Source organism: Phyllopteryx taeniolatus, chromosome 8 (assembly GCF_024500385.1).
Source record: "Phyllopteryx taeniolatus isolate TA_2022b chromosome 8, UOR_Ptae_1.2, whole genome shotgun sequence".
In the NCBI taxonomy this organism is placed as follows: Eukaryota; Metazoa; Chordata; class Actinopteri; order Syngnathiformes; family Syngnathidae; genus Phyllopteryx; species Phyllopteryx taeniolatus.
In genome coordinates, this window is record NC_084509.1 from 8166799 (window position 1) to 8194618 (window position 27820).

A 27820-nucleotide genomic window follows, 5' to 3' on the forward strand; every position below is an offset into this window, starting at 1 on the left:
ATGCCACAAGATTTTCTCTGTTACATCAGGCATCTGCAAAGGGTGGGAAGTTCTACATTATTTTAGTTTCGCTTGATTATACAATGGTTAACTTCCCCTTGTAATGTCCTTGTATGACAGTTAGGAATTATAAAATGCTATTTAATACTTAATTGCCTAAACGATAAAGCTTTATGGCGACCGCATGACGAGCTAGTGGTTAGCACATTCGTCTCACAGCTCTGAGGGTCTGGTTTGGACTCTTGGCTCTGCCTTTCTGTGTGGAGTTTAGATTTTCTTTTGTCCCACTTCTGTTAGCAAGCTTATGCCCCGATATTTTTGCCCACAATTGTTGGCTGCAGTCGTGGAGGAAAAATCACTCTTAACACACACCACACCAAAGGATAATCGCTCAGGATAATCTTTTAGAGAAATCCCATAATAAGGACTTTGCTGAATTTGTTCAGAAAGAAGGAGCAATGCTCAAAATCGGCCTGATTATGGGTATGTGGTATGAGGAATTAATTCACACTTTTCACGCTGTTACAGTCTGTTTGTATTGGGCCAAGTCATGTACATTTGAGGATACTGCCAACAAAAACTGCAATGCAGTGTTGTACTTCTTCTTGTAAGACGGTAGCATAAGTGAGTACATCATACTTTTTTTGGACTAAAAAGAAAAAAAAAACTGACTTGTGGCGCTGTTTTAAATGAGCGACAGGGCTGCACCGGTGGAAACGGGGACGCATCATTTATAATAACATTTCCGTCTAGAAGTGTTTTAGCACCGGGGCACTATCAATCCTCCTATAGGATTGTTGCCACCATTATGGTTTTAGAAAACTTTTGTAACCCCCGGTCAGCCGTATACAGTATATAACAAGTCTATATTCTGGCGTGTGCTGTTTATTGTTTCACAGGAAAGCCAGCAGAAGACAACATCTGTTATTTACCCTGGAGATTACTTTCCGCTTTCGAACAAAACACTTGAACACGGAGCGACGGAACTGCGTGGGGTTGGAGGACGTATTAGCGCCAATGCTAAGGGCAAACTGACTGAGTTCCTGGGTGTCTGGGGAAGGGAAAAAGTATTAATATGCGAGCAAACAACAAGGGGGTGTGCATACTGATATTGGGCAGCCTTTGTTACTGCGCTCAATTCTTTGCGCTGCCCGCCCTGACTCCTGTGGGAATTGAACTGCGCTAGATTAAGGCCTTGACGGAGAGGAGGAGCTACAATGCACAGCCTACGCGCTACCGATTATCTATTCGCTTGACTTTTTTTCCCCTCTTCTCTCGTGCTCTCATACTGCAGGCGAGGCAAGATGCGGCTTTCTCTTCAAGGTTCTTCAACAAAGGAAAGCAGATGGAAATCTCTTTTTGAATGAAAACAGCTCTGCGCTTTCCCCTTTTCCTCACTATTCAAGTCGTGACGATGAACTACTCCTGTGCTTTGCAGGGACGAGACTCGACGGCACGTGTATTTTTCACACTGACGACTAGAATTTTTATGTAATGGAGTACAAATTCTTTGTTACTGTACTTAGGTGGAATATTCACAAAGCTGTACTTTACTTCCTTATTTATATTTCTGACAATTTTTACTCCACTACATTTCCTAAATAAAATTTATAAACTGTGGCCTAACAGTCTTCATTACTCGTTACTACAAAATAAAATAAAAAGTAAATAAAATCGTAATCAAAATTCTAACCACTCCCTGGTTTGAATACAGTGGAGCCCCGAATATTCGCGTTATTTTTTTTTACCCGATCCCCCACTTATTTTGTATTTTCTTTGGATTTTTTTTTTCTTTTTCATGGGAATTATGCGGCAGCATCTGTCATTTGCAGATTTTTGCTATTCGCAGTCTGGGCTTGGTCCCTATCCCCCACGAATAGTGGGGGTCCACTGTACTTTTACACATATAATACCTAAGCACATTTAACATATAAAAAAAATGCTTTTGAAATACTATACAGCAAATGTATTTTCTGATACTTTTAAGTCTTTCTCTCCAGTAATATTCTGCAAGGTGACTAACTTCTACCAAAGTTGTTTTCTAAAAGCTACCTTTCCTTCTACTAAAGAATTGCAGTTGTTGCAGTTCATACATCTTGAAAAATAAGTCTAAATGATCAGATAAATATTTTCATCATGCAATCATGTGGGACTTTAGCTCAGTGGGCATTTGAAGGATTGATTTCCTGAGTGTGTTTCATGATGACCATAGAGCTGGAATTTACTGCGACATGAAGACATACAGTTAACAACATTTTTATGATGGCTACAATGTGATCCTGGATAAATTTATCAACATTACTGGGGAAAATTAGATTCTTAAGTCAAACAAATAGGTGTGTATGACCTTTTACAGGTTCCACTGCACTTTTCAAAGTACTTTCCAAGCTTAGATGCATGGATTTTAAGCTGAGCAAGGTGGGAGGAGAAGCCTGTCATTGGGATGCAAGAGTGAATCCCTGCAGGGTAAAGGCGGATTGAATGTAAAACAAACAGCTGCCAGCTTCGCTTCTCCTCACTATGTGGTCTGCTTCAGCGTTTGAGAACAGATTTCCTCACTGCAACAGCCAGGACGCGAGTGATGAAGTACAACGTTTTAATATGGTTCCCTCGCAGCACATCTTGTTAAACCGGCCAGGCCCCGATGTTGTTGATCAATTTGCGCAGTTATTTCAGGCACGCAAAATGACACCTTGCACTTCTTTTGTGAGGAAGTGTTTATGATGCCTTGACTCAGTGGCTTAAATAATTGCTACAGACACACAGCGCTGGAGTGTGCCATGCTTATTTGAGAGAGAGGGGGTGAGGGGGGGGGGGGGGGGGGGTGGGGGGGGGACATTTCAAGGACTTTAGTCATCTGAACACCAGAATACATAGGAAGCGAATGCATAAGAGGTGTATATCTACTGTGTGCCAAAAGATCTCAATTTCACAACGCGGACCTTGCTCAGGGCAACACTTTTCTGCCTCCAATTTCATTACAATAAATAACATTATTACAATAATAAACTGTTAATTCCACTTGTCCGCATTCTTATCCGCCTTAATAAGGTCAAAACATGCTTCTGCTGCTGTAAATAAGTGGCTTTAAGAGACTTCTAAGGCTAGAAGGGATTTACATATGAGGACTGTGTGGCTGGGGAAATTATCTTGGCCTGTATTCTGTAATTACTGCATTCCCATCTGTCTCTGGGTTGTGCATTTCATAAATAATAGACACATTAATTTTTTCAAATGGATTTTTTGAGGAAATCTGGAAATCTTGAACGCAGTATAAATATACTGATTTTTTAAAATGTGAGAGACCCCACACAAATCGGCTAGTATACTCCAGGTGACCAAACACTGCACATGACACACACATCACGATATCCCCAAAGACAATTGTTGCATTTCACGTCACAATCATGGAACTGGCGCTTCAGCTGTCCTTGGTGTTGACCACACAGATGAGGATTTGTGTTCGGAGTATTGAACAGGTTTAACATTTATGATTGTTGGGCCTGACCGTTTTCCGAACAGATCAGGGAAGAAACATCCCTTGTAACACACCTCAAACCACAGGAGAATCTTTCAGAGACATCCAACAATTGTACCGTTGTTGAGTTTAGGGCAAAAACATACTTTGATAAATTCGATTAATCACCCAGCCCAAGTATATCATTAACGATTGTCAGCAATGAGCATTTTCCGAGCAGGAAAAATCACTTGCTGTAAAAAAAAAACAAAAAAAAACCACACTATAACCTTTCAGAGATATCCGACAATCGTACCCTGGTTGACTTTGATAGAAAGGGGGTAAAATGCTCAAGTTAGACTCAATTATCAGTATGTTTATACCCCACTTTATCTAGGCACCATCTTCTACGGACCACAAAAGACTGAAACACAAATATGTTATTTTCAACTGACATCACTGTTCTTGACTGACATCATCTCACAATCAGCATAATAACCTTGCATGTGTATGGACGGACATTTTTAAACAGGTCTAAAATTAACATTATCCCAGGTCTTAGCATATATTAAGATCCCGGTACAGGACTATAACACATTGGTTGAGCAATTACGGTGAATGTGATTGCTGCTAAACCTCGGCAGGACAGACACACCGGTGGCGATTACACGACAGATGCTACGAGCTCAGGTGACATGGTGACAGCAGGCTGGCTCATTAAAGTGTGAGCGGAGAGGCCCACTTTCACAGTGACAAGACCTCGGATAGTAGATAGGTGATGATTACTTACGTTGCGTGTGGGGCGAAAGGGTTTTGATTGACATTTGTTAGTCAGCCTAGATATAAATGCAGATTAAGGGATTTCTTTCCCCTTTTGTTTGTTGACTGCTTGCATCTCCAGACCCAGGAGATGGAGTTGTGGTGGGGGAAAAAAAAAAATCCATTTTCTAATATGCATTGCCACCACCTACAGGACTGGAGTGGAACACTACTTCATTTTAAGCGATTCATTGAATGAGTGTGCCATGGTGGAGATTACATTCTAATGTAATCTATTATGTAACTACAGTGCTGTGAAAAGTGGCCCCCTTCTCAAATTCTTTTATTCTTTTACATAGTTTCCCCACTTTAAAGGTCATCAAATAAATGTAATTTTTGGACAAAGATATGACCCAAGTCATCATAAAATGCAGTTTTTAAATGGTGATTTTAATTATTGAGGGACAAAAAACTACTGTATTTTCACGACCATAAGGCGCACTTAAAAGTCTTAAATTTTCTCCAAAATGGACGGGGCGCCTTATAATGCAAGGCCTTATGTGTGCACGAGTTCCAAAATCTATAAATGTCTTTGTGTGATGAGCGCTCCGCTCGACTGACTGGGAGCATTTCCTGCCGACACGCTGCTTATGCAGAGGAAAAGCGGACGTGGCTGAGGACAGCATGCGGCCGTTAAAGTGCGCGTGAAGGAGGACGCTAAAGGCACGCCCCCAGTAGGTATATAGCGCCGGTATGTGCATTGTGAAAAACAAAGTCGGTTTGGCTAAGGACCCCTGAAAATGGCACCTACGAAGAGACACGCTTACGAAGCACAGTTTAAACTGTAAGCTATCACTTACGCGGAGGAACATGGGAATCGAGCAACCGTGGGAGAATTCAAGATCAACGAATCCATGGTTCGCAAGTGAAGGAAGCAGGAAAACGAGCTTCGCCAAGTCAAGAAGACGAAGCTGAGTTTCCGCAGAAACAAGGCGAGGTGGCCCGAGTTGGAAAACCAACTCGAGCAATGGATTAGTGAACTCCAACCGCTGGACATCGGTGTAAACAGGGCGTTCAAAGTGAAGTGAGCGGCGTGGGAGCGATGGATGACAGATGGCGAACACAGCTTTACTAAGACTAGGATGCAGCACTGGGCGAGTTACGCCACAATTTGTGAATGGATTGTGGATGGTTGCTTCAAAGCTACCTGGCCCTGTGTGAAAAAGTAATGCTCCCCTCACCCTAATAACTGGTTGGGTCATCCTCAGCGGCAACAACTGAAACCAAGCATTCTCTATAACTGGCAATGAGGAGATATTTTGGCCCACTCTTCCTTGCAGAATTTTAATTCAGCAAAACTGAACCACAACATTTCAATCAGAATCAAGTCATGACTTTGACTAGGCCACTCCTAGACCTTGACCATTTTGTGATTGTTAAGCAATTCAGAAGTTGACTTCCTGGTGTGTTTTGGATCGTGACATTTTGTTGCACCTTTTTTGAGATATTTTGGCCGACTTCATTTTGTCAAACAGGTTCTATTTAAGCGATTTCTTGATGAAACATGTCTGGAGGTAATTAGGCTTGGGGGTGGTCGGTGAAAATGAACCAAAAAATGTGATTAACAACAATTAATTCATGATTGAACAAATTACTTTTTCACACTAGGCCAGGTAGCGTTGAATATCCATCCATCCATTTTCAACACCGCTTATCCTGGTTAGGGTCGCTGGAGCCAATCCCAGCTGACTTCGGGCGAAAGGCAGACTACACCCTGAACTGGTCGACACTCAGTCGCAGGGCACATATAGACACGGAAAACCATTCGCACTCACATTCATACCGTCACTGAGTGGGAACTGAACCCACGCTGCCTGCACCAAAGTCAGGCGAGTGTACCACTACACCATCAGTGACTCTAGCTTTGAATATACATATTTTTTAACCAGTTAATAAATAAAGTCACCATTTAAAAACTGCATTTTATGTTTGCTTGAGTTATCATTGTCTGATATTTACATTCATTTAATGATCTTAAACAATGTGAGGAAACCGTACAGAAAAAAAGAATAATTTGAGAAGGCACCAATACTTTTTCATGACACTGTACTGTACAGTTTATCTATATGATTTATTTGTGTTTTCTTTGATTTTGCTTTGTTTTACTCTGTTGTCTGCTGCCAGGTCAATGTTGGAAATGAGAATTTGTTCTCAAATACCCTACCTGGATAAATAAAGGTTAAATCAAACAAATAAAGATGAGTTTGAAATTATACTAAACTGTTTTGAAATCAGGTGGAACGGTGGTCGACTGATGAGAGCGTCTGCCTCACAGTTCTGAGGACCGGGGTTCAATCCCCGGCCCCGCCTGTGTGAAGTTTGCATGTTCTCCCCGTGCCTGCGTGGGTTTTCTCCGAGCACTGCGGTTTCCTCCCACATCCCAAAAACATGCATGGTAGGTTAATTGAAGACTCTAAATTGCCCATAGGTGTGAATGTGAGTGCGAATGGTTATTTGTTTGTATGTGCCCTGCGATTGGCTGGCAACCAGTTCAGGGTATACCTGCCCGATGATAGCTGTGATAGGCTCCAGCACGCCCGCGACCGTAGTGAGGAGAAGCGGATCAGAAAATGGATGGATGGATGGATGGATGGATGTTTTGAAATCGTAGTTTGTTGTGTATTTATGGTTTCAACTATTGATATCAGCAGTTATAAAACATTTTTGGGGGGTGTGAACTAGTCACATTTTTTTCACTATTCAAATCACAGTAGGGCATAGCCCCTATGTGTCCATTTTTTTATATTGTGGATTACGACAAGAAAAGGTACACTTGTATGTTGTCAATACAAAAAGGTCCTTGATAAGCCTCCACCGTCTTCTTTATTTCACACACTTGAGATAATACGGTGTGAAGTGAGATCAATGTCTGAGATGAACCTTTCTTTAGTTGTTGTTTTCCTCATCACATTTCCAACAATGTGTTTTAATTTCCAGCCCGGTCGAAAACTTTCATTTCGGAATCCTCTGTAAATCCGCATGCACACTCGGGAGCGAATTACCCGCCTTCGAAATGAGTTCTTCAGACTCAGACATGGATGGCGTGTGGGATTAATGGGATGCAAGATAAACTAGAGGAATCAGCTGCACGTGCCATGGTGGGTGTCTTGTGAAATACCTAGCAAAACACGGTATGAATATGAACAGTGTGGATATCCGTGCCACACATTCCCTCATTCCTCGCCCTTGATGACGGACTAAGTTTCAATGGCAAAAGGGCAGACGTCCAGGTGCTGGTGCATCTGAATTGCTTTGCTCAGCACACCAAATACAATGTCTCGGTGGACGAAGGCTCAGGAAGGAGAAGGGGGTGGTGGGAGGTGGCTGTCAGAGTAACAGGAGAACACCTGGGATTGCTGTCAACTCCTGGATGGTCCCCTACCCCCACGCGTGGTTGCCTTCCATCTACGCCATTGACACTGACCTTTAAACTAAAATTAGCCACTTCATCAGAAATTCATTATTGATAATAATAAAAAAAGTAACATGGCTCATAGGTTCTTTATCATTTTCACCTCATTATCATCCGCTAATGACTGTCCTTGCATCTCATTACCACAACAACGGATGGAGTTGGCATGAATGGGGTGGATTTTATAAAGGGATGGAATAAGCATGTTCTTTCATGTTGATTCTGTCACTCAGCGCTCTTAAAGTGTTTTCCCAATAAGTAAGGGTTACCATAGATGTGCCAAACTAGGGTTATGATAAATCATTGTGGAAAAAGGGGACACATGCACCAGCAATGCCACCAGCAACCTGCCATCTGCCATTGGATTTACAGCTTCCTGACGGGCAGGACACAGCAGGTGAGGCTGGGGAACACCGCCTCATCCACACACACCATCAGCACTGGGGCGCCCCAACAATGTGTCCTCTCTCCGCTACTCTTCTCTCTCTACACTAATGACTGCACCTCAATGTGTGTAACTGCAAACTCCTGAAGTTTGCAGACGACACCACAGTCATCGGCCTCATCAAAGACGGCGACGAGTCTGTGTATTGACAGGAAGAGGAGCGGCTGGAGCTGTGGTTCGGCCAACGCAACCTGGAGCTGAACACGCTCAAGACTGTAGAGATGGTCGTGGACTTCAGAAAGCATCCTTCGCCAAGGCAGCCCATCACGCTGCCTAACTGCCCTGTCATCTGTCGAGACCTTCAAGTTCCTGGGAATTACAGTCTCTCAGGACCTGAAGTGGGAGACCAACATCAAATCTATCCTGAAAAAGGCCCAGCAGAGGATATACTTTGTGCGGCTTCTGAGGAAGCGCGGCCTGCCACAGGAGTTGTTGAGGCAGTTCTACACAGCAGTCATCGAATCAGTCCAGTGTTCAGCCATCATAGTCTGGTTTGGTGCTGCCACAAAAAAGGACAAACTCCGATTGCAACGGACAATCAGGACTGCTGACAAAATTGTCGGTACCCCCTACCCACCCAGGATTTGCACACTGCCAGAACTAAGACAAGAGCATGCAAAATCCTCTTGGAACCTCCACAACCTGGTCACCACCTCTTCCTTCTTCCCTCAGGTAGGCGCTATCGAACAATGCAAACTAAATCTAGCAGACATTCCAACAGCTTCTTCCTTCTTGACATTAACTTCTTAAACAGTTAATTTACAATTCCTTTGTAACATACTGCTAATTTTGTCTTGAGATTGCTGTCACATCTCTGTCAGGCCAATTATACACTATTCATGCACTCACTGTAGTAGTCTCACCACTCTGCACTATTTGCATATCTGTTGTTGACCAATACTGGGCACTCGTGCTTGAGAAGTATCTGCACCATTTTCACAATTGACATTGTTCCAGATTATCGCACTGCTAGTCATTTAAAACTGCTTAAACTTCTTGAAGGCTCTGCGCCATTTCGCACAACGGTCACTGTACCAGACTATTGCTCTGTTAGTCATTTCAAACTGCTCTAAATTACTAGAGGACTCTGCATCATTTGCACAACTGTAGGGAAAAAAATGAAGTATCGGCATTACCACATTACTGGTAACCTTTCATTACTCAGTGGCTCTCCATACTGTGTTTTTGTTTTTATGTCTCAAAAGTATTTTCTGTCAAATGGCTGTCTGTTGTCGTACTGTAGAGCGGCTCCAACTACCGGAGACAAATTCCATGTGTGTTTTTGACATCCATCCATCCATCCATTTTCTGAGCCGCTTCTCCTCACTCGGGTCGCGGGCGTGCTGGAGCCTATCCCAGCTGTCATCGGGCAGGAGGTGGGGTACACCCTGAATTGGTTGCCAGCCAATCATAGGGCACATACAAACAAACAACCATTCGCACTCACATTCACACCTACAGGCAATTCAGAGTCTCCAATTAATGCACGTTTTTGGGATGTGGGAGGAAACCGGAGTGCCCGGAGAAAACCCACGCAGGCACGGGGAGAAAATGCAAACTCCACACAGACGGGACCGGGGATTGAACCCGGGTCCTCAGAACTGTGAGGCTGACGCTCTAACCAGTCATCCACCGTGCCGCTGTTTTTGACATACTTGGGAAATAAAGATTTTGTCCACGTATGAAAAAAGTATTTGCCCCTTCTCAAATGTATTTATTTATTTTTTTGCATAATTTCCCCACTTTATCAGATAACTCAAACAGAAATAAATGTTTTGAAATGGTAATTTTATTTATTAAGGAATTTTTTTTTTTTTAAACTACCTGGCCCCGTGTGAAAAACTAATGGCCCCCTAACTGGTTGGGCCACCCTCAGCAGCAACAACTTGAAATCAAGCGTTTTCTATAACTGGCAATGAGTCTTTCACATCTCTGTGGAGATACAGTATTTTGGCCCATAGTAATACTAATGAAAAAAAACCATTTAATATTTTGAGATTCTTTTCAATGCCAGTTTTATGATTTTCGTTTCATGTCCATCTTGGTTTCAGTGACAGTGACTTTGTGTTTTCAGCACTGTTGGTTTTAAATTCCCCCCCCCCCCCCCCCCCCGCACTTAACTTAATAACAGTTTTTATGGTGTAGGGTAATGAGCCAGGATCACATGATTTTTATTATTTTTTTATTTCCCCCGCATTTTCCTAATGCCTTTTTATGTGTATCTTCTTCTGTCACAATGCTTTTATTTTTTTTCAATGTCAATATTTTTCCATTTCAACTTCCTGTTTTTTCACAGTCAAAATGTTTTCTTTTCACTTAACTCATCCTAATGGCAGTGTTTTGCGGTGTAAGGGATACGGCAGCCGTGGAGGGGCAAGGAGCGCATGTTTTATTGTCTGTGGTTAACTTATTTTTTCATGTACATATATGATTGTTCAGTATGTTAAAATGTTACTTAAAAGCCTATACAGAGGTTTTACAAAGGTTTGCTAATGGTAACAATTTGAATGCAGGTGGTTTCTATTGCAATTGTATTCTATAAAAAACATTGTATATCTGAAATACTCTACTGAATGGATTTTGTTCAAACTTGAAGGTTCCACTTGCCACTAAATAAATGTGGTTTGCTTTAGAATCTCCTATTGTGCATATGTAATGTTTGGGATGCATGTCCATGCATAGCAGTGCATTATGTATAAGCAACATAAATGTTTATTTATTTGTTTATTTATTTTATAGCATGAGTAAATGTCAGGGATCCAATTATTGAATATGCTCCTCAACAAATTACTGTTGAAGCCATGTACTCCAGGTGAGCTCTTCAGATTACCCATACAATCGTACAACACTTTTTCATTGCTTTGTTGTTTTAGAAAGAAAGTATTCCCTCCACTTTCCTTTTTTTTTTTTTTTTTTTTTTGGTTGTTCTGATTGTCCTAATCTTTTTAAACAGACATATTCTATAACAAGACAGGAAACGCAAACCCACCCCGTTCTGATTTGCTTCTCATTTTTCAGGCGGCTTATAGACAGCTTTAGGAGATTGCTTTGGGGGTTATATTTTTGCTCGGCTCTCTACATTATCCTCCTCTTCCGAGCCCTCTGTCACCGGTCCGAAACACAAGTCCGACAATAGCGAGTTGACACAGATTGACACTGAGAGGATTAGAAAAGCCGGGAATCTATTCTCTTTAAATAGAAGACTCGCTGGGCCTCAACGACGGCTGAGAGGTTGCAACATAGTTAAATGACAGATGTGCATTTAATGCTCTCGTACAAATTCCTGTCATCATAGTTAATCACTTGCCTGGTCTGGGCCTGCGTTTTGCTTCTCCTGCAAAGCAGCTGTTTGTCCTTTGTTAATGAGCGCAGACCTACTGCTTTATTACCTCCATCTCCACCCGTTTGGTGGTACCTTTTGTTCCACAGTTTTTGTTCTTTTTGTATTGACAATTGTTTTTTTAAGATAACTGCTGTTCGAATTATCCGTATGCTCGGTCTCTCTTGAATGTAACTTAATGGGGTACCCAAAATATGAGGCAGTGCGACACATCTATATCAATAGGGGGTCAAAGCTATTGCACTGAATAGTGACTGATGTTACGAAATCTAATTGTTACAGCCTTTCATAAATGCAACAAGTAATTAGCAATGTATGACGTCAAACACGAGATAAACAGGGTCGAGGGAGTGTTCACGTTCTAAATTAATTTGCATTCACTCGCAACAGTAAACATATCTGGCAGCGTGCACAAACATAATAATGATACACAAGCAGCATTTTTCTCACAAGCCTCCTTTGTTGCCTTTCTTGGCTATACATTCCATTCATAACACGCATCACATTCAAAGAAGTCCTCGCCAGAGGTGAGTAGTAACACGTTGCATTTACGCCGTTACTTTTACTCAAGTAACATTTTGGATAAATTGTACTTGTCAAAGTAGTTTTAATACAGCATACTTTTGACTTTTACTCAAGTATTTATTTTAACTCATTCACTGCCAGCCTTCCCAGTTAACATGGATATTTGACTTCTAAAGCCATCAATGGCAGTGAATGTGTTAAGAAGAAACTATAGTTTTACTTTGTTGCAATGGACTAAATGCTGCTCGCCACTTTATCAATGATTGCTTATTTATTAACTATTTCGTCGATCTCTAGACTACGACTTCGACTTCGCCAGATTGTCATGCTTATTTACCTATCCCATCTAATGTGGGCGGGCGCTGTTTGCTCCAATCCAATTTAAGCGCTAGTGACGTGTAAGTCTAGTTCACCAATCAAACGACACAAGGAAGTCACATGACCTCACAAAAATCTTCGATTGCGCTTCCGGTATTAACGCAAGATACGCCAGCCCGGCTAATTGACGTGCCTATGTGGCGATCATGTTGGAAAAAATCTTTGATACCGTTTTAGGCAACTTGCGTTTACATTTTGACAAAGAAAAAGAACAGCTTTCATGTATTGTAGTATTTTTCTGGCACTGTCTGCACCAATGTGGGTATTTCAGCCCACTTCCAACTTGAAAAAAAACCTTGCAGTGAATTGCAGATGTTTTGTTGTTGTTTTGGTTGTGCATTTTAGCCCTCATTAGCCCTGTTTTATCACAACTGTAAAAACTCTTGGGACACATGCTAATCTCGCTCACACACCTGCACACGCGCGGGCGCATACACGCAGCAATATCAGAATTTGAAATATAAATATGAACTACTTCATGAACTTTCATTCACTGAACTCATTGAAGTACAACACTGGCATGGGTAGCCATTTCCAATCTAGGAAAAGAAAAAGCATGTTTTTATTGTTCACTAAATATGGGTTTTACAGACTGTACAAACATGAGTGATGAAATTCTACTGCGGTGCATTGTGGACTATGACGTTTGAGGTCTGCTTACCCATCGTTGAAAGGAGATAACAACTGTAATTTTCCCATCGTATTTTCTAATAAGAACTTTGTCTGTGAAGATGGACAGTTTATTTACAATACCTTACAAAAATGCATCTCTAAAGTTTTACTGCATGAGGAGTAATGAGTGTTTTACTGTTTTAGTTCACTTCTTTTTACACTTGTATGACAATTACGACTGCTAAAATGTTGCATAATAATCGCCTGTACAGTTAAAAATGCTTTTATGATGACAACCAATGATGGGAAAGTTCATTTTCTACACGAACCACTTCAAGGTTCACTTGACCGATCCAAAAATGAACGAGTTCGTAGTTCTTTTTTTCCCCCCCAAATATGTTGCTGTGAGCTATTATCTCCAAATACTGGCATTTCTCCATTCTTGCCACCCATTGGGTCCACACAAGTAGTCTGCTGCAGATTTTACCCTTCGGTCTCAAAAGCATGAGGAAAAATGTGTTGCTTGAATGGTCTTTTTTATTAATGAGGAATTAAAACAAAAACAGGACTGTAGTCCTTAATGTGTAAATAGAAACACAATCTGTGGTTGAAAATTAGGCGTCACTGCAGCTATGTCATTCTACTCTAACTAAACTACAACATGAACTTTGGGGGGAAATACCTGGATAAAACCCACACAAGCACATGAACAACAGCTAAACTACACGAAGGAGATTTTAACCCACAACCTCAAAACTGTGAGGCAGATGTCCTAACATCGCCACACATTGGTGGTGGTGTACAAAATTGCTGCTTCTGTTCCACAACTTACATGCAGTACTTACAAGACTAAAAGGGGACATTTCACATGAAGGAAAGCCATCTCTGCACTTGCCTCCATTAAACATACAGAACACGTCGCTGGAATTATAGTGCGCGGCTGCATGGTACTGTACATGCGGTGGATGTTTTATACTTTCTGTTGCTGTCAGATCGTCTCGTGCTTTCTTTACGGACCGGTGCTTTTCAGTGGAAATATGTGCAATAGTGAAAGAGATCTGATGGAGTTAGGAGTTGTTCATGCTTTCATGGGTCCATACTCGTACATGACCTTGTTGTAAGGTGTGCATCTGTATATATAGAGTAGACATATAGTATATAACTATATTTCCACAATGGAACCTCTAAAGTAAAAAAAACAACCTAGAGTTGCAAGAATTGGGACACATTTTTCTACATCAATCTAAAGCCGCGTGAAACTAAGGAGTTCCAAGACCTCACAAAATATGATTGTTGGATAAGCAATAATATACAATAACTATTAAGGATGTTAAATTGCCCCTTCATGTAATGGTGATTTTGAATGTGGTCTGGAGTTAATTATTTCTATTTTTACTTTCTCTGGGAAAACGAATCAGAATACAAATACAAATCATAGATTTACCATATCAGATGTTTCAGGTGTACAGGATAAGACCTCACCTTGTCAAAGTAAAGTTCGACCTGCACAAACCCCTCCTCCACTCAAGAAATGCGTGGGCAGGCAGACGTCATCCATCCATCGATTTTCTGAGCCGCTTCTCCTCACTAGGGTTGCGGGCGTGCTGGAGCCTATCCCAGCTGTCATCGGGCAGGAGGCGGGGTACACCCTGAACTGGTTGCCAGCCAATCGCAGGGCACATAGAAACAAACAACCATTCGCACTCACAGTCACACCTACGGGCAATTTTAGAGTCTCCAATTAATGCATGTTTTTGGGATGTGGGAGGAAACCGGAGTGCCCGGAGAAAACCCCCGCAGGCACGGGGAGAACATGCAAACTCCACACAGGCGGGGCCGGGGATTGAACCCGGGTCCTCAGAACTGTGAGGCTGATGCTCTAACCAGTCGTCCACCGTGCCGCGGCAGACGTCATGTGAACGCAAAATCTACTTTTTCACTTCATTAGGAGAGGTGGGAAGAGTAGCCAAATATTGTACTCAAGTAAGAGTACTGCTACTTTAGAAAATGACTCAAGTAAAAATAAAAGGTTGTCCTCCAAATAATACGATTAATAATAGTAAGAAACTACTCAAGTACTGAGTAACTAGTGAGTAAGTTCTGATTTATTTTTTAAATCAGGGCATAAACGTCAAATCAAATAAAAAATAACTAAATAAAATGTTCATTCATTCATTCATCTTCCATTCCGCTTATCCTCACTGAGGTCGCAGGCGTGTTGGAGCCTATCCCAGCGATCTTCGGGCGAGATGCAGGGTACACCCTGAACTGGTCGCCACCCAATCGCAGGGCACATATGAACAAACAACCATTTGCACTCACATTCACACCTACAGACAATTTAGAGTCTTCAGTTAACCTACCCTGCCAGTTTTTCTGATGTGGGAGGAAACCGGAGTACCCGGAGAAAACCCACACAGGCACGGGGAGAACATGCAAACTCCACACAGGCGAGGATTTGAACCCGGGTCCTCAGAACTGTGAGATGGATGTGCTAATGTGTAAATTCACATATTGCTGAACAAGAGCACTTAATAAATACAATCTTAATGAAAAAAAATCTTTGTAAAATAAATTAAAATGGTCTTATACTATATTGTTTCCACTTGTTAGACAGCACAATACTTTAGGCTCACCAGGCAGATTACAAAAACAGGAACAAGGCTGTAGTGGATATACAAAAGTATACACACCCTGTTAAAATCCCAGGTTTTTGTGTTGTAAAATAATTTTGACTCGTATAAATAATTTTAAAACTTTTTCCACCATTAATGTCCATCCATCCATCCATTTTCTACCGCTTATCCGGGTCTGGTTGCGGGGGCAGTAGCTTTAGCAGGGACGCCCAGACTTCGCTCTCCCCAGCCACTTCATCCAGCTCTTCCGGGGGGATCCTGAGGCGTTCCCAGGCCAGCCGAAGGACGTAGTCTCTCCAGCGTGTCCTGGGTCGTCCCCAGGGTCTCCTCCCGGTGGGACGTGCCCGGAACACCTCACCAGGGAGGCGTCCGGGAGGCATCCGAATCAGATGCCCCAGCCACCTCATCTGGCTCCTCTTGATGTGGAGGAGTAGCGGCTCTACTCTGAGATCCTCCCGGATGACCGAGCTCCTCACCCTCTCTCTAAGGAAGAGCCCGGACACCCTACGGAGGAAACTCATTTCGGCCGCTTGTATCCGGGATCTTGTTCTTTCGGTCACGACCAACAGCTCGTGACCATAGGTGAGGGTAGGAACGTAGATCGACCGGTAAATTGAGAGCTTCGCCTTTCAACTTAGCTCCTTCTTTACCACAACAGACCGATACAAAGTCCGCATCACTGCAGACGCTGCGACGATCCGCCTGTCGATCTCCCGTTCCATTCTTCCCTCACTCGTGAACAAGACCCCAAGATACTTGAACTCCTCCACTTGGGGCAGGATCTCATCCCCGACCCAGAGAGGGCACGCCACCCTTTTCCGACTGAGGACCATGGTCTCAGATTTGGAGGTGCTGATTCTCATCCCAGCCGCTTCACACTCGGCTGCGAACTGCTCCAGTGAGAGTTGGAGGTCACGGCTTGATGAAGCCAACAGAACCACATCATCTGCAAAAAGCAGAGATGCAATACTGAGGCCACCAAACCGACCCCATCTACGCCTCGGCTGCGCCTAGAAATTCTGTCCATAAAAGTTATGAACAGAATCGGTGACAAAGAGCAGCCTCGGCGGAGTCCAACCCTCACCGGGAACGAGTCCAACTTACTGCCGTATATGCGGACCAAACTCTGACTCCGGTCGTACAGGGACCGAACAGCCCGTATCAGGGGGTTTGGTACCCCATATTCCCGAAGCACCCTCCACAGGACTCCCCGAGGGACACGGTTGAACGCCTTCTCCAAATCCACAAAACACATGTAGACTGGTTGGGCGAACTCCCATGCACCCTCGAGGACCCTGCCGAGGGTGTAGAGCTGGTCCAATGTTCCACGGCCAGGACGAAAACCACACTGCTCCTCCTGAATCTGAGATTCGACTTCCCGACGGACCCTCCTCTCCAGCACCCCTGAATAGACCTTACCAGAGAGGCTGAGGAGTGTGATCCCCCTGTAGTTGGAACACACCCTCCGGTTCCCCTTCTTAAAAAGGGGGACCACCACCCCAGTCTGCCAATCCAGAGGCACTGTCCCCGATGTCCACGCGATGTTGCAGAGGTGTGTCAACCAAGACAGCCCCACAACATCCAGAACCTTTAGGAACTCCCCTTAATGTGACCTAGAATTTTTAGAACTCAACTGATTTATTTTTGTATCTTTTTGAGAGGGGAGGTGAAAATAAACAACTGAAATAAAATTGAATGACTTGACTTTCTTGTGTTGTTTGATTGGAGAATTTTAGTTACACATCACTGTGGTAATCACGGTGGATTGGAGCAATGGCACACGACACGCAAGTCGAAAACAAAATTCAAAAAATAGATCGCGCATGAAATTATTGATAGATGAAAGTAGTGAGCGGGATGTAGATTATTGTAACGGAGTAAAAATACTGTTTCTTCTTAGCATAAATACTCGTAAAAGTAAAAGGTACGCTTCATTAAAACTACTTTGACAAGTACAATTTATTCAAAATATTGCTCGAGTAAATGTAACGGAGTAAATGTAGTGCATTCCTACCTATCGCTGTTCATTAGCGTGATAATTAGCCACAATCAGCTGCCATGAAAAGTCACGTTGAGCACCGCCGCCACATATGAATCATCTAAGACCATTTTTTTCTTTCACTGTATGTGTTTGTGAATGGTGGATGTGTCACAGCCAGTGCTGGGCCCTCATGCAATAACCAGGCTCCCTGCAATGTGTTATTCTAGGTGCAAAGTCATTCAAATTCACCAGAGAACTTCAATGTTCCTGCCAAAGCTGACACATCTCTGCCTTCCCGCCGACTCAAGACATGCTGCAGTACGCTTGCATTTTTGGCAGAAGAGTGAAATCTCTACCTCAAATTAATTTGTCTCAAATGATGTTCTTTTATCCCCCCCCCACCACCCCCAGTCCGCCAGTGGCACAAGATGACATTTGCATATATGACAAATTTGGAATCTTTTTTGCACCCACGTACCACCACCCCTGGTTCCAGCTCCAGTCAGTCAAATGGGAAATTAATGACTGTTGTGGAGCATCTTGAAGATCTTAACATAGCAATTACCAGCATATCCATTTGTATGACACACGAAACCAGGACATGCATGTTTGTCAAACTCCAAAGAAGACATTCATACATTTGCATCGTGACTCACGTCGGTTCCAGCAAACAATTTCGAACCTTGTGACGCTTCCCTTTAAATGTTATGGCAGCACTTCTTGCACTAAGCTGTCAGAAGGCAGTTTTTCGACAATGGTCCTCCCCTCCAAGCTGTTCCAGCTATAAGCACTCATCACTGCGGTGTATTTCATCTCGACTCTTGGAACGGCAATAATCGATGTGATGGCAAAGGAAAACAGGCTATTTCTCTCGCTGCCCCTGAGGCACACTACACACACACATGCTTCCAAAACAGATTGGGTCTGACAAAGCAGACTAAAAGCAGTGAGCAGTGGTATCTATCGATACAGTTTTCTGGTGCCAGCATGACCTGCGGCGGAGAGAAGAGACATCATACTGTGTAAAAGGCCACCAATAGATGTGTTGTTGTGTCAATGCTATAATGAGCATTTATAATTACTCCTCAGACTCTTCTTTGCATAATTTACCAGACATGGTAATCCTGTCGCTGTTGTAACTAAAAAAAGATTGTTTCTGTGCTGCGGTTTGGTTGTGTCGGGCTTAGGTTTACATGAATCAGGATGGAAAACGTGCAAAAATGTTAGGTGGTGATATGGAAACGGGAAGTCGCAAAATTCAGATTTACAATTATGCTTGCAGTTGTAGGTCCTAATTACAAATTGTGACAAATCGATGAGGGGCTTTTCCACCAACCTGCCCAGGAACTTGGAGTTCCTGATAGCAGGGGTTCCTGGTAGCAAAAGGTTCCTATGGCCCAGACGGTGTGTGTTCCCATCACACTAATTAGTTCAGGGTAGCTTCAACAAATGAGGCTGATGTTGACACCTACTGGATCTAAAAAAGGCTTCTATTTCAAGCTTTCAATGTCTTATTTTATATTTTAATCTAAACTTGAAATATTTTGGAAACATTTAAAACATAACCCTTTATTCAGGTGAGGCAATTGAGAACTGATTCAAATTTACGATACCAACCTGGCTGCAGACAGTCTTTGAGGTATTATATACAGGTACATTTCAATAAATTAGAATATATTTATTCTATTTTTATTGAGAGGATATAGCTAAATAGATTGTGCAACAGAAGCATGCGGATGACGATAGATGGGATTTACTTGTTGGAAATGCAATAGGGACATGAGCCTGAATCCTTACACAGTTCCACTAAAGGTTTGAGAACAATGAATCACATCTATAGTCATCTGCAGGCTTCTACATTTATTTATATATTTATTCAAAAAGACAAATTTTTCTAATGTCTTGGCATTCAGGCGATTACATTTTTCTTCATGCGAGTTCTCCAGCTTTAGAGAATATCTGCTCACATGCCTTTTATGGACCCTTTTATTCACCATGTGCTATGATGTAATATTTCACTTGTCAGTATATCACATTATACAGCTTGTATATGTATTCGCTTCTATTTTGCTTTGTTTTACTCTGCTGTCTGCAGCCAGGTTGGCATTGCAAATACCTTACCTGGATAAGGTTCAATAAAATAATTTTAAAAATACATCATTTTATGGGCAGCTCTTAGTCAGTTATACCCTTTACAGGTGAACTTAATTTCACCTCTGAACTTTTGAATGTTCATGTCGAAGTGTTCAGTGTTGCAGGTTGTTGCACACAACTTGTTGCTCTCCAAAAATGAGCTGAACAGCAAAATTTACAACAGATGTTTGATCCACAAAATCCACAAAATTTCCTGGTTCAATTTGAATTGGTATTTAAACAGTCCTCTTCATCATGCTGCTCACATTTTGATATCATGAGACCAAGACGACACCTAAACGATTGATTAACAATACCTCGCCATTGCAAGGCTTCAAACAGGATGTTCTCAGAGGGAAATGGCCACTGAGCTTCAAGTGTCACAATGTTGTCATAAGCAGCTTGCAACAGAGATACAGAGAGAACGGAAGAGTCAAAGAAAGGAATAAAAGTGGACATCCTTGGAAATTTTAATGGCTCAAACAGTTTATGTGAATTTTTATGTCCAGCTCCTTTTTAGAGAATACAAATTCGTGCAAAAAGTACTGAAGCATTTAACAGTTGGACAAAGTTTGGAGAAGGTCAAATTAAATTCACCTGTAAAGGTTATAGTGTAGTGGTTTTTCAGTTCATCTTCAGTTTTCAACCAAAAGATGAATATCCCTAAGTTTTTGTGAGTAATTGTATTAGGTAAGTGTTAGATAAATACAATATTATGTGTTGTGTCTTATTGTTTAGAATACTATGTCTGGGAAAAACCCTCTTATTATCAAATATTTTGTGTTGTGTCTTATTGCTTAGAACATTATGATTTGTAAATCCCTCCTATTTCAAATAAAAGCAGGAGCGAGGGGGGGGATTGTTTAGAGCGTGTTGAGAGGCTGTGATCTGAACAATCTCCCATACGCCCTCCTCATGAGAAAAAGAAACCAGCGTCTTCATTCCTTTTGTGTCTATTTTTTATAATGTTGGGTAAGATAAATCCAACAGTAAGGTACATGAAGTATAACTGCCTTGTACTCTAGCCATACGTCCACGCCGTAAACAAACACAGTGTAGCTCAGGATCTGGCTAGCGATATGCTTTTGGCATTACAGCAATCTCTTGAAGCAACATCACATGAATATGAATATCAGTGCAGCATTGAAACCCCCCCGCCCCATAAAAAAAAAAAACAGGTTGTGCACATACAATTTTCAGCAGAATTTAAACGGGCTCTGTCAGGCAAATGGAGCCAAATGCTAATATTGTTTTCATAGTAAAATAATTCACACTGTTTAAACTGTTACTGTTGCACTTATGTGCATTGTTCACGTCCAAAAAAGAAGACAAACTATTGATGTTGGACTTTTCTAAAAAGAACGGTTTTAAGATGTTATATGTATTTTTATTTCATTGTGTTTGTTATTAAGTATGTTAAATAACTTAATTTAGTGGAGAAATTATTGCTTTTTTATTATTATTTTACCTCATTAAATGTGTTCCTGTTACCACAAAAGATAAGCACTTGAGTCAGTGATTTGCATTTTGTTAGTTGTACTGTACCCTATGCGAACTTAAAACCAAAGTACATACTGAGCAGGGATTTTTGGCAGACCATTACACCCCTACTACATACAGTACATTATAGTTGTTGGTTGTATGAGATATAACTATCTATCACAACCTGTTTGGCAAGAAAAGATACAGTATGTTGCTATGTCCACCCTGTGTCAAGTATAACATTGCTAATATGTCAAAAATATTTTGTATTGTTGCTGTCAGCATACCCACTATTAACTTCATTGTAATCTAACCTCATGCTTGGGTTGTTAGCCATGTTTGCTGTGCCAAAATCACATGCCTCGTGTGGATTTTCGAACTTTGATATCGGTATAATGTAATTGGGCTTCTTTTTTTCATTTTTTTTTCACGATAGTTCATGACATGCTGCTTGCTGCTAAACTGTATTTGATTTTGGAAAATGAGGATTTAGTTTGTTGCTTTTTTGCTAGAAGCTACATGACTGCTCACAAACAAGGCACCAAAGGGATTTACATGTATTTTTGCGTTTTTTTTTAATCATGTATCCTTTAGTCTAGTTGTTAAAAAAAAAAAAAAAAAAAAAACATCTTCTAAAATGCAAGTGGTAGCTAGCTTGTTAGCATGACCTCAATGGAATCTCAATAATTAATGTTATTGCAAATCCCTGTTTATGTATCGTATTTACAGTTTTACTGTGTTGGAATGCTTTGAAAAAGGTCGTTATAACAACACATTTAGTGGTGGCCTGTTGTGCAATGGTTCCTCAAGTGGGGGTTGGGGGGGGGGGGGTCTGTGTGCATCTTGTCCAGGCCTCCGTGGGGTGGGGAACTAGTAGGAGTGGAGGGTCAATCAAGTTTGATTTCACTCCCTTAATTATTGTTCAATAGTAGCATGAATTGCAGTGACTGTTAGATCGATAGATGAGAGGATTTATGAGTATTAATGTCTTTGCTGTTGCCATCCATCTTCTGCGGACAAGCCCATCCAAGTGATACAGACAAACCCTTGCCAGAAAATATACTATTCAAGGTGTATTTTCCCTGCAGAAACTTGATATTAAAGTACGTTTTTTGGTCTGGGTTGGTCGCAGATGAGGTGAAAAGAGGTCTTGGCCCATCATATAGTGTGTGGCCGGGAGTGAATAACCTTGTGGACCATCAAGTCAAACAATAATAATGATGATAAGAACATTTTTTTCAGCCTTCTGACCCGGGCACAAGTCATACGAGCTGCAGTGCGGCATCAGCTGTGTCACAACAAGCACATTGTCGTGCATGCACGCATACATGAAATTTGGACTCAAAGTCAGGCAGGACGGCGACACGTCGCCTGCACGTTTGCACGTGTGCATTAGGCATTTATCGCATTTCATAACAGTGACAACGTGCAAGAAATAAACCCGTACATGAACTAAGCAAATAAGCACATTATAAATCAAATCTCACTCACCCCTTTTGAACATGTTGCCGATTTAAGTGTATTTGCTCCTCTCTCCTCTGGAAATCATCGATCCAAATATTCCAGACTTTTGGAAGTTGATCCGGAGACCCTCCACTTTCTTTCTTTTTAATTTTAATTTTATTTTTTTGTCAGTGTCACTCAATTGTCTCTCCCGTTGTGCAGGGGTTATATTAATCTCCACAGAGTCCAACGCGGATTATTGGCAAATTTGACACCGGGTGGCGATCATCGCAAAACAGACTCACAGAAATCCCCTCAGTCCGAAACAATAATAACTCCAAGGAAGATGTTTGGTCATTGAATTCTTCCTCCAATAATAATTAAAGAAAAAAATCAATTACAAAAAATAAAATCAATGCTCGTTTCAACCAGCCAGAGTTACTCCGGTTGCATCGCGCCCCAACATTAAATGAGAAATTGCTGGAAAAAAAGCGACCACTTCCATAGATGCATCTTTAAAATATTTTATATATTTTAAAACATACTCTGATAATAGTTAAATGTTGTATGTGTGCAGTAAGAAGTCTGTGCGTTGCATCCGTCCAGCACGCCGATGCGCTCAAGGAGGGAGAAAGTGATGATGTGCCACCTCAACCTCCTCCTCATCCCGCCTCCTGCGGGCTCAGCCTCTCTCACTGGAGAGTCAGACAGACGCACCAGCAGGAGAGCCCAATCATGCGTGGTGCTAAACTATATTTAAACTTCAGCAGAGAGACAATAAGACCGAAAGACATTGTGGTGTCATAGAAATCACAAGAAAAAAAAATCCCAATTCCAAATTCCGACTTGATTTTGCGTCATAATTTTTTTTTATGCAATGTATTTTCACATTTTACAAATTTAGATGTAAGTGAATATATCAATGTGTATAAAATGGTCTAACTTTTTTTATATTTAATCCGTAGATTGTCTTTTTGCTCACCGCTACTTCCATCGGTGCTTGAGACAGGGCAATCCGATGCTCTTCTATCGATTGCTTTGGCCTCGCAGTTTCCTGTTTGGAGCGGAGAGAAAACATGGCGGCCCCCTCGTGTGAAGTAATGCTTGCTCCTGTCAAAAAGCCAACAGGTAATAGCTCACTTCCACTCTTAACATTATTGACGCAAATCACAGATACTTGTACAGTGAATTTACAGGGAAGTATTTCGTTTGATGACAACGGAGTTGACGCTATTGCGAGACATGACGTAACGTAAACATTCCAGTCCGTGTCTAAAATCGGTATCCGGGACGGATATTCAGAGTATAAGTCGGATATATTGGTGCCTTTTAAAAGCCGAGTGTAAGGTAAGAGACAAAGACGAATGAACATACATTCTGCTTAGCGATTGGAAATAGATTTAGTAATGCCTGTCTGGACGAATAATAAGAAGGAAACGGGGTTGATGGCACATTTTACGAGGGTACATAAACGTCCCACTCCGGCTTCATACCATGGAATGTCGAAAATAAGTAAACAAACGTTTTCGGGATGTGCGGATCTTTTGTTCCGGAGTCTGAGTCATTTGATCTACCGTTACCGAGTCCGGATCCGATACTTCGGCAATGCATTAAGAAGAAGAAAAACAATTGTCTCGACTGTCTTATTTTTTTATATTTAAACGAAATTATCCCAACTTGATACATTTTAGTTCGATAAGACTAGTGCAGCAATGGTTCAAAGCAAGTCAACAAAAACATCCTTTTTATGGCATATCAGTGGTGAAGTACAAAATTACGATGCAAACAAAGAATACTTACTTGGACTGGTTGTTACAATCTAAATTGTTTAACTCTGTGAGACCTCCCTGGGTCTGAAGTAATGAATAAAGTAAATCTTTGTCATTATAAATACACAGAGGTAATACCCACCTCTGTGGGTACTCAAGTAAGGATACTGTTACTTTAGAATAATATGACTCAAGTAAAAGTAAAAAGTGGTCCTCCAAAAGTAGAAAGTACTCATTGAAAAAACTACTCAAGTACAGACTAACTAATAACCCGAGTTGTTTTTTAAATCAGAGCCTGAACATAAAAAAAAGAAACCTAAATAAAATATGAATGTGCAAATTCAGATATTGCTGAACAATATCACTTGATAAATACAATTTTAATAAAATAAAATCTTTTTAAAATATCAAATTAAGGCAAATTCAGCTCCATGAAATGGTCTTATAGTATGTTGTTTCCACTTGTTAAACAGCACAATACTGTAGGCTCACCAGGCAGATTACAAAAACAGGAACAAGGCTGCAGTGGTTATAAAAATTATACACACCCCTGTTCAAATGGCAGTTTTTTGACCAAGATAAATCATTTTAAAACTTTTCCACCATTAATGTGACCTAGAATTTGCACAACTCAACTGATTTATTTTTATTGTTTTGAGAGCGGAGGTCAAAATAAACAACTGAAATAAACTTGAATGTGATTGACTTGGACTTGACGTATAACTTTCTCCCTTCCTGGCCAGGTCACCATTGCAAAAGATGTTATATTTTACCTGGTAAATAAAGTTCAAATGAAATGATATTGTGAAAGTACTTTAAAAATGAATTTGCCAATTATGCTGTTAGGCTAACCCTATGAACAAATAGGTGTTATACAACCAGCGAGCATTTTTCTGGAATCCCATCAATCGCGTGTAGTACGTGATTTTCTTTTTCACTCCACCACAAACTTGAAATGTTACATTGTTTTGGATAAAACTAAGCTATTGCTGTTCTATTTGGCAATATCTTTATACCTCAGGATTATTTTGTCACTTTTGTTACCTTTCAAATTTAAGAAAAAAAATAAAAATCTGTTCTTTTTCACCAGATAGCAATCAGCAGAAAATTACGTGATCAGATCGGTAGAACTCTATTAAATCACTTTTACTACTGCATTTTTTTGCTTTATTTATACTTTTAGCAGAAACTTTTCATTGTACCTATTGTTTGTATGCTGTGGTGTGTGATTATGCTTTTGGGTGTGACTAATTGCTTCTACAGCACACCAGGTTTACCTCAGGGATTAATGGAGTATCTATTTTTTTCACTAGACTGTGCTATTGTGATTCAGGCCTTGTGCTCCACAACTTTCTGTAGTCAGTTAAACACTTGGCAATTAGTAATAACTGTTTGGTGAACAGATGGGTAGAACACAGGGCTTTTGATCCTACCCAAACGACAGCGATAATCATTCTTTAACTTTTACCATACGGCTAATCAGGTGAAAATAATGAACGTTTTTCACTGAAAAATTGTATTATTGACTTGGGGTCTGTATCCTCATGCATTCTGTAACTTGGTGTTGTATTATGAACACGTGAGACACATTTGAAATAAATGGGAAGAGTGAATGTTGACTTTGTGTTGGAAAACTGACGGCGATTTAATGAAACATTCTCCTTTAGTCCGAGGACCCCGCCGAGTGGCCAATCAGATTCCTGATGAAATCCTGCAGGATCCCGAGTTGCAGGAGGCCATGAAAGCCTTACCCGCAAACTACAACTTTGAGATCCCCAAGACCGTGTGGCGAGTCAGACAAGCCAAGGCAACAAGAGGTGAGCTCAGCTGCCCTTAAGCTATCCTTACGCTTGTAACTTTGTAAGCTTTTTTTGGGAAAATCATAAGCTCCGTACAGTCAACCCTCGCCGATTTGCCAATCAAATTTTTATCTGTTGAACGCAACTTAAACTATTTGATGAAAAACACATCTATCTGCGTTTTTTTATTTTATTTAAAAAAGATTTGCGGTCTTTCTATAACACCTTAAAATGGCGCCCAAATAACCTACTCCTTGTAATGTGACATGTTAGCAGAGGAGTAGCTGAAGTTAGCCACCAGTTTATAGCTGGACGTTTTGACAGCAAACAGCAGTGTGATGTAAGATTCCAGTAGAGATTCATCAGGCAGGCAGGCGATGCTCGAGAAAGCAGGGTGGTAAACTTCTTAAGATGATTGAGCGAAAGGTCTGGATCGCTGTTGGCAGTGGTGGAAGTTAACAGCTAATCAGCAGTTAACAGCTAGCTGCTCAACGTAAGGTAGTCTTTTGCTTAGTTGTCATGGTTTTCCTCAAAGGACCATTATGGCTCTGAAAATCATACAGTAAATGTATAATTACCTCATCGTATTATTACGTTTACACAATGGTACAGATTTCCTGCCAAAATGAAAAGAACAAATCTATTTAGCAAGAAACATGAAATATACACAATTTATCTGCTCTAGAGACCCCCCCCCCAAAAATACATTATGTGGCTGGCTCGAACTGGCCCTCAGACCTTGAGTTTGACACCTGTGGTTTTATGTCTACAATGAAACTAAAATGTTTTTGGGATGTGGGAAGAAGCTGGAGTACCCAGAAAAAAAACAACGCAACGACGGGGAAAACATAAAACTACACTTAGAAAGCTCAGAGCCCGGATTTGAACATCCAATCTCAGAACTGTGTGGTGGCTGTGCAAACCACTTTGCACCATGCCACTGGATTTAAACAATTGTTATAGGCAATAATAAAAAGTTTTTTTTGGGGGCGGGGGTGTCTATTCACAAATCCTTGCTGTTTGCAGGGGTCTTGGTCCTTGACTGCTGCGAGAGGGTTCATTGAAGTTTTTAACTTGGCCCTGCCGCTAGTGGAGTGGAACAGATGGCAATGCAATACCTTTCAAAACACTGCTGCCACTGTTCTTTTTTCTTTTTTTCCCTTTAAATCAAACCTCAACTTCCCTGACTGAAGCGAGACAACTTATCACCTCTGTCTCCTTCTGTTCCTCTTCACGTCCATCTGTTCCTTCTGACAGCCTTAGCCTCGAAAAAGAAAACCCCACTGTTCTTTTCAAGTGGCGAATAAAAACAAGTGAATTTTATTTTAGCTTCTTATTTTATTTACCTGTGTGTGTAAATAACCATGAGCTGGTTGAAGTCAAGCCTGTGAGTCACATTTTATTCACATTGTATTATTACCTCTGACAAGGATATTAGGTTTTCATTTGGTTTTCATTTGCAACTTCCTGCTTTCTTTTAGAGCCTATCCCAGCTGCCTGTGGGTGAGAGGTGGGCTATACCATGGTCTGGTCTCCCGTCAATCGCATGGATCATATAGAAAAATAACCATGCACGCTTACATTCACAC

At 41.2% G+C, this 27820-nt stretch overlaps 2 protein-coding genes across 4 annotated transcripts in view; one reads left to right on the forward strand and one right to left on the reverse strand.

Annotated features, from left to right (window-relative positions):
* The window catches only part of rtn4rl1b (reticulon 4 receptor-like 1b), a 181369-nt gene extending 157596 nt beyond the window's left edge, over nt 1-23773 (reverse strand). The window contains exons 1-2 of the mRNA XM_061781614.1: nt 23646-23773; nt 22712-23358 (exon numbers count right to left, since the gene is read on the reverse strand). Coding sequence (XP_061637598.1) covers nt 22712-22724 — 13 coding nt within the window. The 5' untranslated portion in view covers nt 22725-23358; nt 23646-23773. The remainder of the gene's footprint in view (nt 1-22711; nt 23359-23645) is intronic.
* Nucleotides 23645-27820, forward strand: part of dph1 (diphthamide biosynthesis 1) — a 77715-nt gene continuing 73539 nt past the window's right edge. For all 3 annotated transcript variants that reach the window (XM_061781611.1, XM_061781612.1, XM_061781613.1), the window contains exons 1-2: nt 23645-23791; nt 26100-26249. In XM_061781611.1, coding sequence (XP_061637595.1) covers nt 23740-23791; nt 26100-26249 — 202 coding nt within the window. In that variant the 5' untranslated portion in view covers nt 23645-23739. The remainder of the gene's footprint in view (nt 23792-26099; nt 26250-27820) is intronic.